Genomic DNA, 14,508 nt, shown 5'->3' on the forward strand with positions numbered 1-14,508 from the left:
CTGAGAACCACCCATACACAGCATTTGAGGCTAATGGTCGACTTTTAACAGTTCAGGAGGTTCCCTTTCAGTATTACCAATGGGATCTCTATTTTCCAATGGCAGATGGACAGGATGAGGGGCGAGTACAGGTTGAAGGCTGTCTTCCCTTACCTTAACAATGTCACCATCTGTGGCCACACCGTGGAAGACCATGATGCCAATCTCCAGAGTTTTCTCAACATGGTGTGAACCCTGAATCTCACCTATAATTCTGACAAATGTGTATTCAGGACTATCCTTGGCTACATGGTGGAGAACGGCATCATTGGCTCCAACCCTGATAGGATGCATCCCCTGCTAGAGCTTCCCCTCTCTGGAACCACAAAGGCTTTGAGGAGATGGGTTTTTTCTCATAATTCGCCCAGTGGGTCCCTCAATAAGCTGACAAGGTTTGTCCCCTCTTAAAGGCCTCCACTTTCCCCCTTTTGGCTGAAGCCCAGACAGCTTTTAATTACTTCCAAAGATGCATTGCGAAAGCCGCCATGCACGCGGTAAATGAGAATGTGCCTTTCCAAGTGTAAAGTGATGCTTTGGACATAGCTCTTGCCGCCACTCTCAATCAGGCGGGCAGGCCGGTTGACTTTTTCTCATGGAGGCTTCATTGCCACGAACTATGGAACCTGTCTGTGAAAAAGGAGGCTCAGACCATTGTAGAAGACATAAGGCACTGGAAGCACTACCTGGCTGGTAGAAAATTCATGCTCCTCACAGACCAGTGCTCCGTTGCGTTCATGTTCAGCATTGCAAAGAGGGTAAAATCAAGAATGACAAAATTGCTAGGTGGAGGATCGAACTCTCCACTGACATTTTTGACATCGCCTACCGGCCAGGGGAAATTAACGACCCTCCAGATGCCTTGTCCAGGGGATGCTGTGCACAAACCAGTCAACTGCGAACCATACACAATGAGCTCTGCCATCCAGGGGTCACCCGCGTGGCTCATTTTGTCAAGTCCCACAATTTGCCAAACTTAATAGAAGACATTAGGGAAATGGCCAGGTCATGTCAGGTCTGCGCTGAGTGCAAGCCGCACTTTTTTCGTCCCGTGAAAGCGCACCTGATTAAATCATCCAGGCCCTTCGAATGGCTCAGCATCAATTTTAAGGGACCTCTCCCCTCCACGAACAGGTTTCACCCCGTTCAGGTAACCCGGCTATATTCATTGCGACCAGGACTACCAGTTATAACCCATTGGGGGAATGGGCAGGTTGAAAAAGAGAACACCACGATCTGGAACGCTGTCAAACTTGACCTGAAGCAAAGAGGCCTTCCAGACTCACGCTGACAGGATGTCCTCCCCATCGTGCTCCACTCAGTTTGGTCACTACTCTGCACTGTGACCAGTGCTACTCATCTTGAGCTCGTGTTTACATTCGACAGACAGTCGGCATCAGGGACTACACTTCCAGCCTGGCTCACTACTCCTGATCCGGTTCTTCTAAAGAAGCACTTGAGGAGAAGCAAGACCGATCCCCTGGTGTAAAGGGTGAAATTGCTCCATGCCAACGCCATGTACACCTACGTGGAATATCTGGATGGCAGGGAGAACACCGATTCATCTGGGATCTGGCACCCGCTGGGACCGAGGATCTGTTGCTTCATGAGCTACCTGGTTCTTTTTCTCCACCCTCGTCCACGGCCTCAGGGGACCTGGTTCAGGACGAGAGCGAACCCCTCTGTCATCGAACTGGAGTCCCAGCCCACTACCCTTCCATCACAGGTGGACCAGGAGGCTCAAGGAGCCCAAGGCCCACCGGTGCTAAGGCGCTCCACTAGGATCTCCAGGACCTCAGACAGCCTGAACCTGTAAATAGTATTGTAAATATTCTTCTACTGTGTCTATTATCGGCTGTTGATCCTTGTTCTCTTCATCCTCAGACCCTTCTGAAGGAAGGGGTGAATGTAGTGATCTGGGATTCACTAGAAATGGCCTGTACTGAATATTGGTCCCGCCTCCCGGCTCCTTCCCCAGAGGCCCGTATATAACCCTGATTTCCCGCCTAAACCCGGACACCTCTGAAGTCTGTTCATGAACCCTACTTGTGATGTAAGCTAATAAAAGTGTTAGTTCTCCCTCCAGTCGAGTGTGAGCTTTTATTTACATTACACCAAGTTAACAACCCTTTGGAGCATTTTCTTGTCCTGAGAGTTGGCGCCTCCATACGAGACAGTGATGCAACCAGCCAGAATGCTCTCTACATTACACCTGTAGAATTTACGAGAGTCTTCTGTTACAAACCGCATGTATCGAGCAGCAATAGAACACTAATTTTATTTCTAGCAAAACTTAAACTATAATCTTAACTTTTAAACTAGCTTTAACACTAAATCTATCCCCAACTTTGCACAGGTGTACTAGTGTGTGGGTGTGTGTGTGTGTGTGTGTGTGTGTGTGTGTGTGTGTGTGTGTGTGTGTGTGTGTGTGTGTGTGTGTGTGCGTGTGTGTGTGCGTGTGTGTGTGTGTGTGTGTGTGTATGTGAGAGAGAGATATACCTAAACCATTACAGTCCAGGCCAAAATCTAGAAAGTTCAAAACTTTCTCTTTCAAATTCAGTATTGAAGCAATCCTTTGAAATTTTATGCCCAGAATTATTGTTGAACTGATGGGAAGACTGGAGTTGTGGGTGCTACAGACTCACGAATTCTCCTTGTGTTGCCTTTGAAGAAATGTCCATCCACACAAACTGTGGTCAGAACACTCCTAGTCCTTTTGGAAGGCAAGACTTGAACTGGGCACCCTCCACGAAGCTTCCAAGTCACTCTCCAAGTGACTTTCACTGTTAGTCACAATCAAAATTAAGCACTTTTCTTTCCTAAACACCCTCCTGGCACAGATCATATTACCGAAAAGACCCAGTCACTCACAGAGCATGGTTGCTCTGTATTCCACAAATTGGCTGGTCACAAGCTGCTTCAGAAAATTGTTTCCAGCAGTCAGAGTGGTTCTCCCTTTGCAAAATCACAGTGTCTTTGCAAACGTATCAAATCTGGAACAGACTGACAAGCCTTCCCTCAGTTGGCGTATCATGGCATCATGGTGGGAGTGAGGGACGTGGGAAAGTGACCCCCAGAAGAATTAATTAATGACTGAACAAAAAAAGTTTTCTAAAAAATTTTAGTTAGTTGGAAGTCATTGTGAATCTTGCCTGCACAGTTTTAACTATGGCTGCAAGAAAGAGAAAACCTCCAACAACCAGAAATCTGGTTCTAAAATAATTCACAAGATTTGAAAAAATTCGGCCTAGCTCGATGTCAGAGCCTCGGGTTGGATTTTCTCCTCCTCCATGGGTTACGAGAGCATCAACAGCAAGAGTTCAGGTGACTCTAGCGCCTTCTCTCTGGGGAGCCGAAGAAGATGGCTCTGGCGATCCAAAGAAGACTATGGAACTACAAAGTTTACAAGAACGAGAGTGTATGCATGAACTTATGGATCAGGAGGAGGAAGATGAAAAGAGATTGGAGGAGGAGACAGAAGAACAATATCAACAGGCTCAAATTCAAGAAGAGGCTGTGCACGTAAAGTTATCTGAAATTAAAGGGCAAGATTGAATCAGTTGTAAGCAATGAGTCAGAAAATGGATTTACAGCATGGATCTATTAGATGGGATGTGAATACTCAATTTGAATTTGTTAAAGGAGAAATTAGAATAATTAAGGAGATGAAGACATATGTTAAAGTGCTTGATAAAGTTAAAATGTAAGTTCAAAAAGTTGAAAATTTATAAGAATATCATGATCAATGTAAAGAATATGTTGGAAGATTCAGTTATGGGCTGGAATGTTGAAAAAAAAACTTTAAAAAATTGACACTTTAGAAAATCATAGTCGAAGAAATAATGTGAAGATTGTTGGATTGTCATAAGGTTTTGAAGGTCCTAATGCAGTGCAATTTTTTCAAAAATGGATTCCGGAGACCTTAGGACCGGAACATTTTCCAAATGGTCTTGAATTGGATAGAGCCCATAGAGCGCTTAGAAAGAAACCGATATTGGGTCAAATGCTGCACTTAGTTTTGATCAGATTTCTTTGTTATCAAGATAAGGAGACTATTTTGAAAGATCAGGGCCCTTTGATTGTGTTTGACAAAAGAATTTTTCAATGTAGATCTTAGTGTGAATGAGGTGAAAAGAGAAAGGAATTTAATCCTGCAAAGTCTGTACTTTGGAAGAAGGCTATAAGTGTTCTTTTTGCTATCCTTCAACACTTAAAGTTTTTTTGGGCAATAATCAGACAACATTAATTTGCCAATTCTCTCCCAAATAATAAAATGGATCAACAGGTTGATTTATTAACAGCAGATTAAGAAGAAGCAAATGTCAGATAAGGAGATAGAGCAAGAAATTGCTCACCTTGATGATAATGATCAAGTTAACAAGGATCTTTAAGCTGCTGCCTTTTCCTGAAGATGATGAAATCTATTCTATTTTTTCTCTCCTCTGGAGAGGCGGGGTTTTTTCCTTCTCTTTCCCTAGCTGTGAGCCACCTAGTGACGAGAGTTGCTTCCTACCCAATTGAGGGCGGTTGTATTGTTTTATTGACAGTATTTTGGGGATTTCTTTGTATTAATTTTTCTCTTTTTTCTATATTTATTTTTCTTGACGGAGATGCCAGGAGTACTTAATGATTTTAGAATATGGGAGGTCCAAGAGGAGAGGCAGAGGGGAGTTATGAATTTTTTGAATTTAATATAATGGCAAATAGTAAAACTTTGAATTTTATGCTATAATGTTAATGGGCTTAATAATCCGATAAAAAGGAGGAGTGATCTTATTTGAAGAAAATTAGAGTTGATGTTGCTTCTTTACAGGAAACTCATTTATCTGAGAAAAAACATCAAAAATTGAAAAGGGGGTGTGGGGTGATTGTCACGTGACATGAAAGTACAACTCGCCTGCCAGAGTTAATTAAAAACCAAATAGAAAAACCTTTTTAAAAATAGAGATATCGAGACTTGTTTTAAAACTCATTTACAATGGCTATGAAGAAATAAAAAGCTCAAACTACAAAGAAAAAGGCCTATCAAACAAGGAACTATGATTGAAGGAACAGGGCCTTCCTCATCGATTGATCCTGCTGATTTGCTTCCTCTTCCTCCGCAAATGACAACAGTGAAGGTGAATGTTACACCAGCATCACTTCCTCAGAGAACCAACGAAGATGGCACTGGAGTACAGAAGAGACTACACGAATTCACGCCGCAGGAGCAACTGCGCATGCGAGAAACTTTGCATGTGCATTACCGAATCAGCATCAGAATAGAATAGTTGCTGATTTTTAAAAATGGAATAATTTACCTATTACTTTAATTGGTAGAGTAAACTGTTTGGCCTGGAAGTCAGCCTGAAGAAAACTGAGGTCCTCCATCAGCCAGCTCCTCACCATGACCACCAGCCCCCCCACATCTCCATCGAGTACACTGAACTCAAAACGGTCAACCAGTTTACCTACCTCGGCTGCACCATTTCATCGGATGCAAGGATCGACAAAGAGATAGACAACAGACTCACCAAGGCAAATAGCGCCTTTGGAAGACTACACAAAAGAGTCTGGAAAAACAACCACCTGAAGAAACACACAAAGATCAGCGTGTACAGAGCCGTTGTCATACCCATGCTCCTGTTCGACTCCGAATCATGGGTCCTCTACCGGCATCACCTATGGCTCCTAGAACGCTTCCATCAGCGCTGTCTCCGCTCCATCCTCAACATTCATTGGAATGGCTTCATCACCACCATCGAAGTACTCGAGCTGGCAGAGTCCGCAAGCATCAAATCCAGGCTGCTGTAGACCCAACTGCGCTGGGTGGGTCACGTCTCCAGAATGGAGGACCATCGCCTTCCCAAGATCGTGTTCTATGGCGAGCTCTCCACTGGCCACCGAGACAGAGGTGCATCAAAGAAGAGGTACAAGGACTGCTTAAAGAAATCTCTTAGTGCCTGCCACATTGACCACCGCCAGTGGGCTGATATCGCCTCCAACCGTGCATCTTGGCGCCTCACAGTTCGGCGAGCAGCAACCTCCTTTGAAGAAGACCGCAGAGCCCACCTCACTGACAAAAGACAAAGGAGGAAAAACCCAACACCCAACCCCAACCAACCAATTTTCCCTTGCAACCGCTGAAAACCGTGCCTGCCTGTCCCGCATCAGACTTGTCAGTCACCAACGAGCCTGCAGCAGACGTGGACCCCTCCATAAATCTTCGTCCGCGAAGCCAAGCCAAAGAAAGAGAGTAAACTGTTGAAATGAATGTGTTTCCTTGAATTCAACATTTTTTTTCAATCAATTCCATTCCAATTCCTTCAAAAATTTTAAAGGATTTAAATATGGCTGTTAGGAAATTTTTATGGAAAGATAAAAATGTTTCTTTGGAAAAATTGACTTGTAAATATGATTTGGTTTTCTGCATTTTAAGAATTATTATAAAGAAGCTCAATTGAGATTTATAAATGTATAGTTTAATTTAGATAATATTCCAGGTTGTGCTTCTGTTGAATTTAATTCAATAAGGTATAAGAATCCCCAAGATTTTATTTATAAATGGAATTCTAAATTGTTATTTGGAAGAAGGGAATCATCTATTTTGAAACATTTGATTGAGTTGTGGAATAATATTAATAATGAAATTGGAGGAAAGGTTTAATATCTAGAAAAATGCCTCTATGTCAAAATAGGCTTATTCCTTTTTCAATGGATAATCAATTCTTGAGGATTTGGAGACAGAAGGGTATTAAGAGGATTGAAGATTGTTTTGAGGATGTGAGATTTGATTTGAAATAATGAGGGAAAAATTTAATGTTTTTGTTATTATTAAGTTAAATCTTATTTCTCTGGCAAAATAGGTCCTAATCAAAGTGAATTGGAATTACTGATTTCTAAATCTACAGTAAAAACATACATTTCAGTAATGTATATCTTACTCCAAACTAAGGCTGTGATAGATTATGTTATATTTTATATTGTATATCGATATGTTTTAAAGGAGATAAATTGTGGCAGGTTTTTTTTTAGTGTGGGTCACATACAAACACTTCAAAACAGATCTCATTTTAAATATCAGAGCTCTGCTTAAGCCAGACAGTCCAGGCTCCAGGTGCCTTTGCAAAAACTTTGAAGGATGCCCATAAGGACTTCACAAGTAGGTGTTAATTGGAGTAATGCTGTGGAGTAATGGATTGTTGTTTTGGAAAGCAACGGAAGAATGAACTCGGAAGATTGAGTCTGGAACCGCAGTCTGAGTGCAGTTTCCTGTTCTAAGAGGGTCATGTGGTTTTTTCTGAGAATGAGAGAGAGAATTGAATTCTACAGTCAGCAGCAGCAGCTGGAACTGGAACAGGACAAGCTGGCAAGCTTGTGGAAAAACCTAATTTGGAATATGGGTTGTGAGTCCTTAGTTCAGCCAGGTCAAAGCCCTTGTGGTCCATACAAGAGGAGAGGACTAACTGCATAATGTTTCACTTGAAATAAGGGAAACAAAAAGGAACTCTGTGGTGACCTGAAAGAAAGAGGTTATCATCAGGACAAGTTTCTTCGGCAAGACACTGAAGTGGCTGATCTAAAGGAATCAGTTGTGGGTGTTCAACGAGCAACTGAAAACTGACAAGAACCTTTCTGAGCAGTAACCATTTACTCTTCAAGCACCAAAGCCTGGTGAAATTCATGAATGTTAAATTCTATGCACAGTCTAAGAATTGCCTGCAACCATTGAACTTGGAGGAGTGAGAAGTGAGATTGGACTGTGAATTGTTTTCTGATGTCCAAAAATTAGTCAGGAAACACAGAGAATTCTTCAGAAAGGATTAAGCCTTCATTTGCAAAAAGCTGAGACAAATGAAAGCCTGGACTCTAAAATGCCTGTTGCTATGAGACACTGGAGTCAGCAGATTCTACACATATTATAATCAACCAACTTTTCTACATACTGTGGCTGTTACTTCATTACATGAATATTTCCATAAACAGTGTAGTTGAAGTACATAGTAACTTGTTACATTGTAATGGATTAATGAATAGTGCATTGGTATATTTTTCATAGAATCAAAGAACTTTTCTGAACTTGTATACACATTACATACATGTGCACTTAGATTTAGAAGGGGTTAAGTTAGATTTAGTACATTAATAATAGTAATAAGTTAAAGTTTGATCCTGTTGTCATGTTTAAAGATAATTAAAAACAACATTTGTTTAAGTAACCATTTGTCTTGGTGAATCTCTATTGCTGCTGTTTTCCTTTGGGCCCATAATAAATAGATTAAGATGGGGAATAGATAGAAATGCTCAAATAAGTGAAAAGGATTGGTAAGATATAGGTTAGTTCAATATAATGTTTGACATCAGTTATATTTGACTCTGCAAAAATTAAATAAATTAAATCCTGCTGTTTCAGATTTATGGTTTAGATGTATATCTGAGGTTGGAACTTTTTTTCATTCAACTTGGCAATGTCCTAAAGTTAGACAATTTTCGTTCAAGGGAGGTAATTTTTTGGGACTAATTACTGATGTCAAATTCCCACAGGACCCGGTTATTTTTACTGAGTAATATTAAGGCTTTTAGGCCAAAATTAAATTTAAATATTTATCAAATTGAATTTGTGTTAATTGCTGCAGCAATTTCTAGAAAATGTAAATGTATAGCAAAATCACGCAAGTCAGAAATAGATTTAGGCAAGGAAAAATGGCATGCAGAACTTCATTGTATACCATTGGAGAAAATTACTTATCTGCGTGATAAATATCAGATTTTTTTGAAAATACGGACCCCATATTTACAAAATATTGGTTTGTATGTAGGGTTGACTCTCTGAAGACCTCACTTCTTGATAACCTCCAATAGATTTTTCTGTTGCAATGTTTTATTTTCTTGGCCTTCTCCAGTTTTTCTTTTTTAGAAATGGGGGTTGGGAGGATGAGTGGAGGGGGATGGGAATATATATACCACATGTATAATTTTTTTGAAATATCTTACATTTGAATTTAATGTAATTATGGTTTAAAAATTTATAAATAAAGTATTCAAAAAATAAGAACTTCAGTAAATTTGTCAAACAGGACCTGCTCTTCCTGAATTCATGCTCCATTTGCCTGATGGGACAAATGTCCAAACGTCTTGCTATTTCTTCTTTAATGATAACTTCAAACATTTTCCCAATTACAGATGGTAAACTAACTGGCCTATATTTACCTGCCTTTTGGCTACATCCTTCTTTAAAGAATGGTGTGACATTTACTGTCTCCCAGTCTGCTGGGAGCTGTTCAGAGTTGAGAAATTTGGTAAAATATCACAAACTTCAACCATTCAGGGCTGTACCATGCCCTCTATCAGAACCAGGAGACTAGTCTACTTTTATTCTTATACAAAATACAAACTAGTCTTTAAAATCCTGAATGATTTTCATAAACTTAATGCAGAGAAATTGATTAGAATGACATGTGCCACTTAACAAATGACACACAGAGATGTATTGGAGAAACAACATGATAAAACATCTTAGTGTGCATCAAGTTGTTGAATATGTTGAGTTAAAGATGGATGAAGGCAGGTGTAAAAGAGATCATTTGAAATATCTAATTATCTACAACAATTTCATTCTTCTTCAGGAATGTAAAAAATTATTGGTGGAATACCGCAAATATTTCCAGAACACCAATAAGCACACAATTGAAACAGCTCAAGATAATCCTTTCGATGTTTCAGAAATGTATATATTTGGAAAACTTGATGTTTTCTGTAAAAGACTAGAAAAGGTAAGGATACACTATGTTGCAACCACTGTAATATTTGTATTGTATGAGCTGGTCCACCCCCTGAACCTGTGACTCCTCCCTCCCTAAAAAGGCTATTATGCCCAAATTCCTCCCTCAGTACCTGCCTTGGAACTGGGCCAGCAACATGTGAGATGTGTTGGTCTTAATGTGATTAAGGCCTATTAATCACACTCTGTTTAATGTGGTTGATAGCGCTACAAACACAATTTGTTAACCTTTTATAGATTTATGATACCATGGAACACAAAACAGTACAGCAGATGAACATCTTTTCAGCCCATGTGTCTCTGGTCAACATGATGGTCTAATCAAACTAAAAATCTGCTGCTTCACCCCCTTTATGTTGGTAAATAAGAAAATTTGTAGATACTGGGGTCTAGTGCAGAGCACAAAATGCTAGAGAAATTTGGGTCACACAGTACGCATAGAAAGTAAAAGCAATTGACATTTCGGGCCTGAACCTTACCCAGGAGTGCCAAAAATCAGGCAGATGACTGAATAAAAAGGTGGTGGGGGGAGGAACACAGACTAACAGGTGGAAGGGTCGAGAGAAAGAAGCAAAAGTGATAAGGGGAGAGGCAGAGGGCTTAAAAAAAAGCTCAGAAGGTAGAGAATGGGGTAAGGAATTTGAGGAAGGAGACAAAGGAAAAAGAGAGAGAGAGAGAGCTGGGGAGGGGGGAGGAGCCAGAAATTGGAGGTTCATACTGATGCTGCCTGGTTGGACATTGTTGATACGGAATATTTGCGGGTGAATTGGCAGAGAAAAAAAATTAAAATATGACACATTACAAACATAAAAAGTGGAGAAGAACATGAAAACAAAGCAAAGATATTATGAATTAGGAGAGAAAACCCATAAAATATTGGCTTGGTAGCTAAAAGCAGAACAAGCAAGAAGAACTATCTTAGCAACAAGGAAAGAGGATAAACAGATTTCATATAACCCAACAGAGATTAATGGAAATTTTTATAAATTCTATAAGCAATTGTATCAAACCAAAAAATTCAAGGAAAAATGACAAAATAGATTAATTTTTATCAAACATTGAATTACTCCAATTACAATTGGAAGATCAAAATAAATTAATAATCCCATGACAATTGCAGAAATACAGGATACACTAATAACATTACTGAATAATAAAACACCAGGCGAAGATGGATTCCCTACAGAGTTTTATAAAGTATTTAGTAGTCTATTAATTCTGCCCTTTTTTGAAGTAATGAAACAGATGGAAGAGACCCAGAATGTACCTAACTCATGTAAAACAGCAATAATTACAGTTATTCCAAAAACGGGAAAAGATCCGCTGTCACCTGCGTCATAGAGAGCAATATCTTTGCTAAATACAGATTATAAATTAATTGCATATTTACCAATGAATAGATTGACAGATTATGTACAGAAATTAGTAAAACTAGACCAGACTGGATTTGTTAAAAATGAAGAGTGGCAGACAATGTCTGTAAATTTATTAATTTAATCCACACAGCACAAATAAATAAACACCAACTGTGGCAGTAACTCTAGATGCAGAGAAAGCTTTCGATAGGATGAAATTGAATTAACCATTTAAAGTACTACAGAACTTCAAATGACCTGAAAAAAATTATTAATTGGATTAAAACATTGTATAATGGATCTTTGGCAAAAGTAGTAACAAATGGGTACATTTCAGATCACTTTAAATTGACTAGGTCAACCAGACAGGGATGTCCACTATCACCTTCCCTGTTAGCTTTGGCCATAGAACCATTTGCAGAGCTGATAAGAAGGGAATCTACGATAGAAGGAATAAAAGTAAAAGAGGAAGAATTTAAAATTAGCTTGTTTGCAGGTGACATTATAGTATATATAACAGACCCAGGTAAATCAATAAAAAGGTTATATATAAAATTGAAAGAATATGGAGAAATATCAGGATACAAGGTTAATATCAATAAAAGTGAAGTGATGCCAATGAACAAACTCGATTATACAAAATGTAAAAAGAAAACCCCTTTTAAATGGCAATCATTTGTATAAATTAAAATACCAACCATTAATAAAAAAAATTTAGAGAAATGGAAAGATTTATCATTAACTTTAATAGGAAGAGTAACCTGCATCAAGATAAATATCTTTCCACGGATACAATATCTATTACAAACACTACCGATTCCCTGGACAGGATAATTTTTTATGAAACTGAATAAATTAATAAGAAAGATTTTATTGAAGGGTAAAAAAATCAAGAGTGGCTTTAGAAAAATTATGAGGATTGCAGTTATCAAATTTCAACAATTATTATAGGGCATCACAATTAAGATATCTATCAGAATTTTATCAGATAGGAGAAAAACCAAACTGGGTCAAGATAGAATTATACAAACAAGGAAAAAATGTTCCGGAACATTTACTTTATAAATGGGATGAGAAATTGATGCAACACAACAATTTACCAATACTACATCATATACGAAAAACATGGAAGAAAATACATCTGGATCGAAAGATGATAAATGATCAAATACCAAAAATGCTACTAATGCAAAACCCGTGAATTCCTTTTACAATAGACAATTTATTTTTTAAGGAATGGGTGAGAAAAGGAATTAAAAGAATAAAAGATTGCTTTTTGGCTTTTTGGGAAATAATTTATTAACATTTGAACAGTTAAAAGACATACGGAATATCACATCGTACAATATTTTCATACTATCAGTGAAAAACTTATTTAAAAGAAAAATTGGGAACTAGCTTAAGATTACCTGAGAGTAGCTGCTATGAATACTTAATTACAGACACAGCGATAGTTAAAAAAAAGTAACACAAATATGTACAGAAAATTGCAATACAAGTAAAATGATGAAGCAATATATAAACCCAAACAAGGTTGGGAAAAAGATTTAAAAATATGAATAAAGAACAAAACATTAGAGGAACTATGTGGAGGAACCATGAGTAATACAATACTTGGTTTTGTATGATACAATATAACTGGCTACATAGATTATATATGACACCACAAAAGTTAAAAGAATGGAATCCAGCAATATTGGACAAATGTTTCCATTGTAAACAAGAAATTGGAACAATATTACACGCAATTTGGACATGTGCAAATTACAAAAAATAAGATACCAAAAGATCCAGAAATCTTCCTGTTAAACAACATAAAAGACAAAGAATTAGGCCTAAAATTAGACAGGATTGAAAAAAAAATTATTATGATTGTGCTTGCAGTAGCAAAAAAATGCATAATGATAATTTGGAAAATAAAGGCAACCTTAAAAATACAACAATGGTACATATAAATGAACAAGAGTATTTCATTAGAAAAACATTACCTACAATCTAAAAGACAAATATACTTCATTTGAACAAATTTGGAAACCATACATAGAGTATATTAGAAACCATTGATTTCAGACCTACATCTCTTAAAATGGTAAGCTACAAGTATGAAAATACTTAAATATGGAATTTTGGATGACACAATTTCTTTTTTTCACTCGAATTCTTGTTTGTTTACTTTTTCTAATTTCTATTATTCTTGCTTTATGTTGTGGGGTGGGTGGGTAGGGGGGTAAAGGGGAAAAATGTCACTATATTTTAATGATGAATGTTTGTATATATTGTTATTGAAATGGTTCACAGTGAAGTATTAAATAAAAAATTATATAAAAAAAAGAGGCTACAAACTCTAGCCCTCTGTACCCCATTGCAACTGGACCTTTGACTTTCTAATTGGAAGACTTCAGTAAGTATGAATTGGAAACAATGTCTCCTGTTCACTGATTATCAACCCAGGCACACCCCAAGGATATGAACTTAGCCCACTGCTCCACTTGTTATATACCCATGACTGTGTGGCCAGGCACAAAATCCAATTTCTATCTTAAAGATTGGTGATGACACCACAGTTGTTGGCAGAATCACAAATGGCAATAAGGAAACATACAGGAGGGAGATAGACAAGCTCGTTGAATGGTGTAATGACAACAACTTTCCACTCAATGTCAGCAAAACCATGGAGATAATTGTGAACTTCAGGATGAAGTCATTTTTCATCGAGGGCCCAGGAGAGGAGAGGGCAAGAACTTCAAATTCCTGGGTGTGAGTATCTCTGAGATCTGTCCTGGAGCCTCCATATTGATGCAATCACAAAGAAGGCTCACCAGCAGCTATACTTTGTGAGGTGTCTGAGGCAGGTTGGTATGTCACTGAAGGTGGACCGTGGAGAGCATTTTGGCTGGTTGCATCACTGCCTGGTATGGAGCTGCCAACTCTCAGGGCAAGAATAAATTCCAGAGGGTTGTTTAGTCAACCTGTGACACCACAGGCACCAGACTTCACTCCACTGAGGACATCACCTGGAGATGGTGTCTTAAAAAAGCAGCTCTATCCTGAAAGACCTCCTCCACCCAGAGCATACCCTCTTCACTCTGCTACCATCGGGAAAAAGGTACAGGAACCTAAAGACGAGCACTCAGCGGCACAAGGACAGCTTCTTCCGCGCTGCCATCAGATTCCTGAATAATCAATGAACCAAAGACATGGCCTGACTTTTTGTGCCATGATTATTGTTCTTATTTTCTTTTTTATAGAAATGTTGTAAGATGGTTATGTATGTTTGCACTGTGATGCTACCACAAAACACCGGATTTCATGATTTGTTCACGAAAATAAATCCTGATTCTGAGATCAAAGTGATTG

General features: G+C 38.5%; 1 protein-coding gene across 1 annotated transcript in view; it reads left to right on the forward strand.

The window, feature by feature from the left end:
* LOC138737386 (dynein axonemal heavy chain 8-like) overlaps positions 1-14,508 on the forward strand; it is a 446,335-nt gene that overhangs the window by 194,275 nt on the left and 237,552 nt on the right. Inside the window, exon 13 of the mRNA XM_069888133.1 lies at positions 9,642-9,788. Coding sequence (XP_069744234.1) covers positions 9,642-9,788 — 147 coding nt within the window. The remainder of the gene's footprint in view (positions 1-9,641; positions 9,789-14,508) is intronic.

This window comes from Narcine bancroftii, chromosome 6 (assembly GCF_036971445.1).
Source record: "Narcine bancroftii isolate sNarBan1 chromosome 6, sNarBan1.hap1, whole genome shotgun sequence".
NCBI lineage: Eukaryota > Metazoa > Chordata > Chondrichthyes > Torpediniformes > Narcinidae > Narcine > Narcine bancroftii.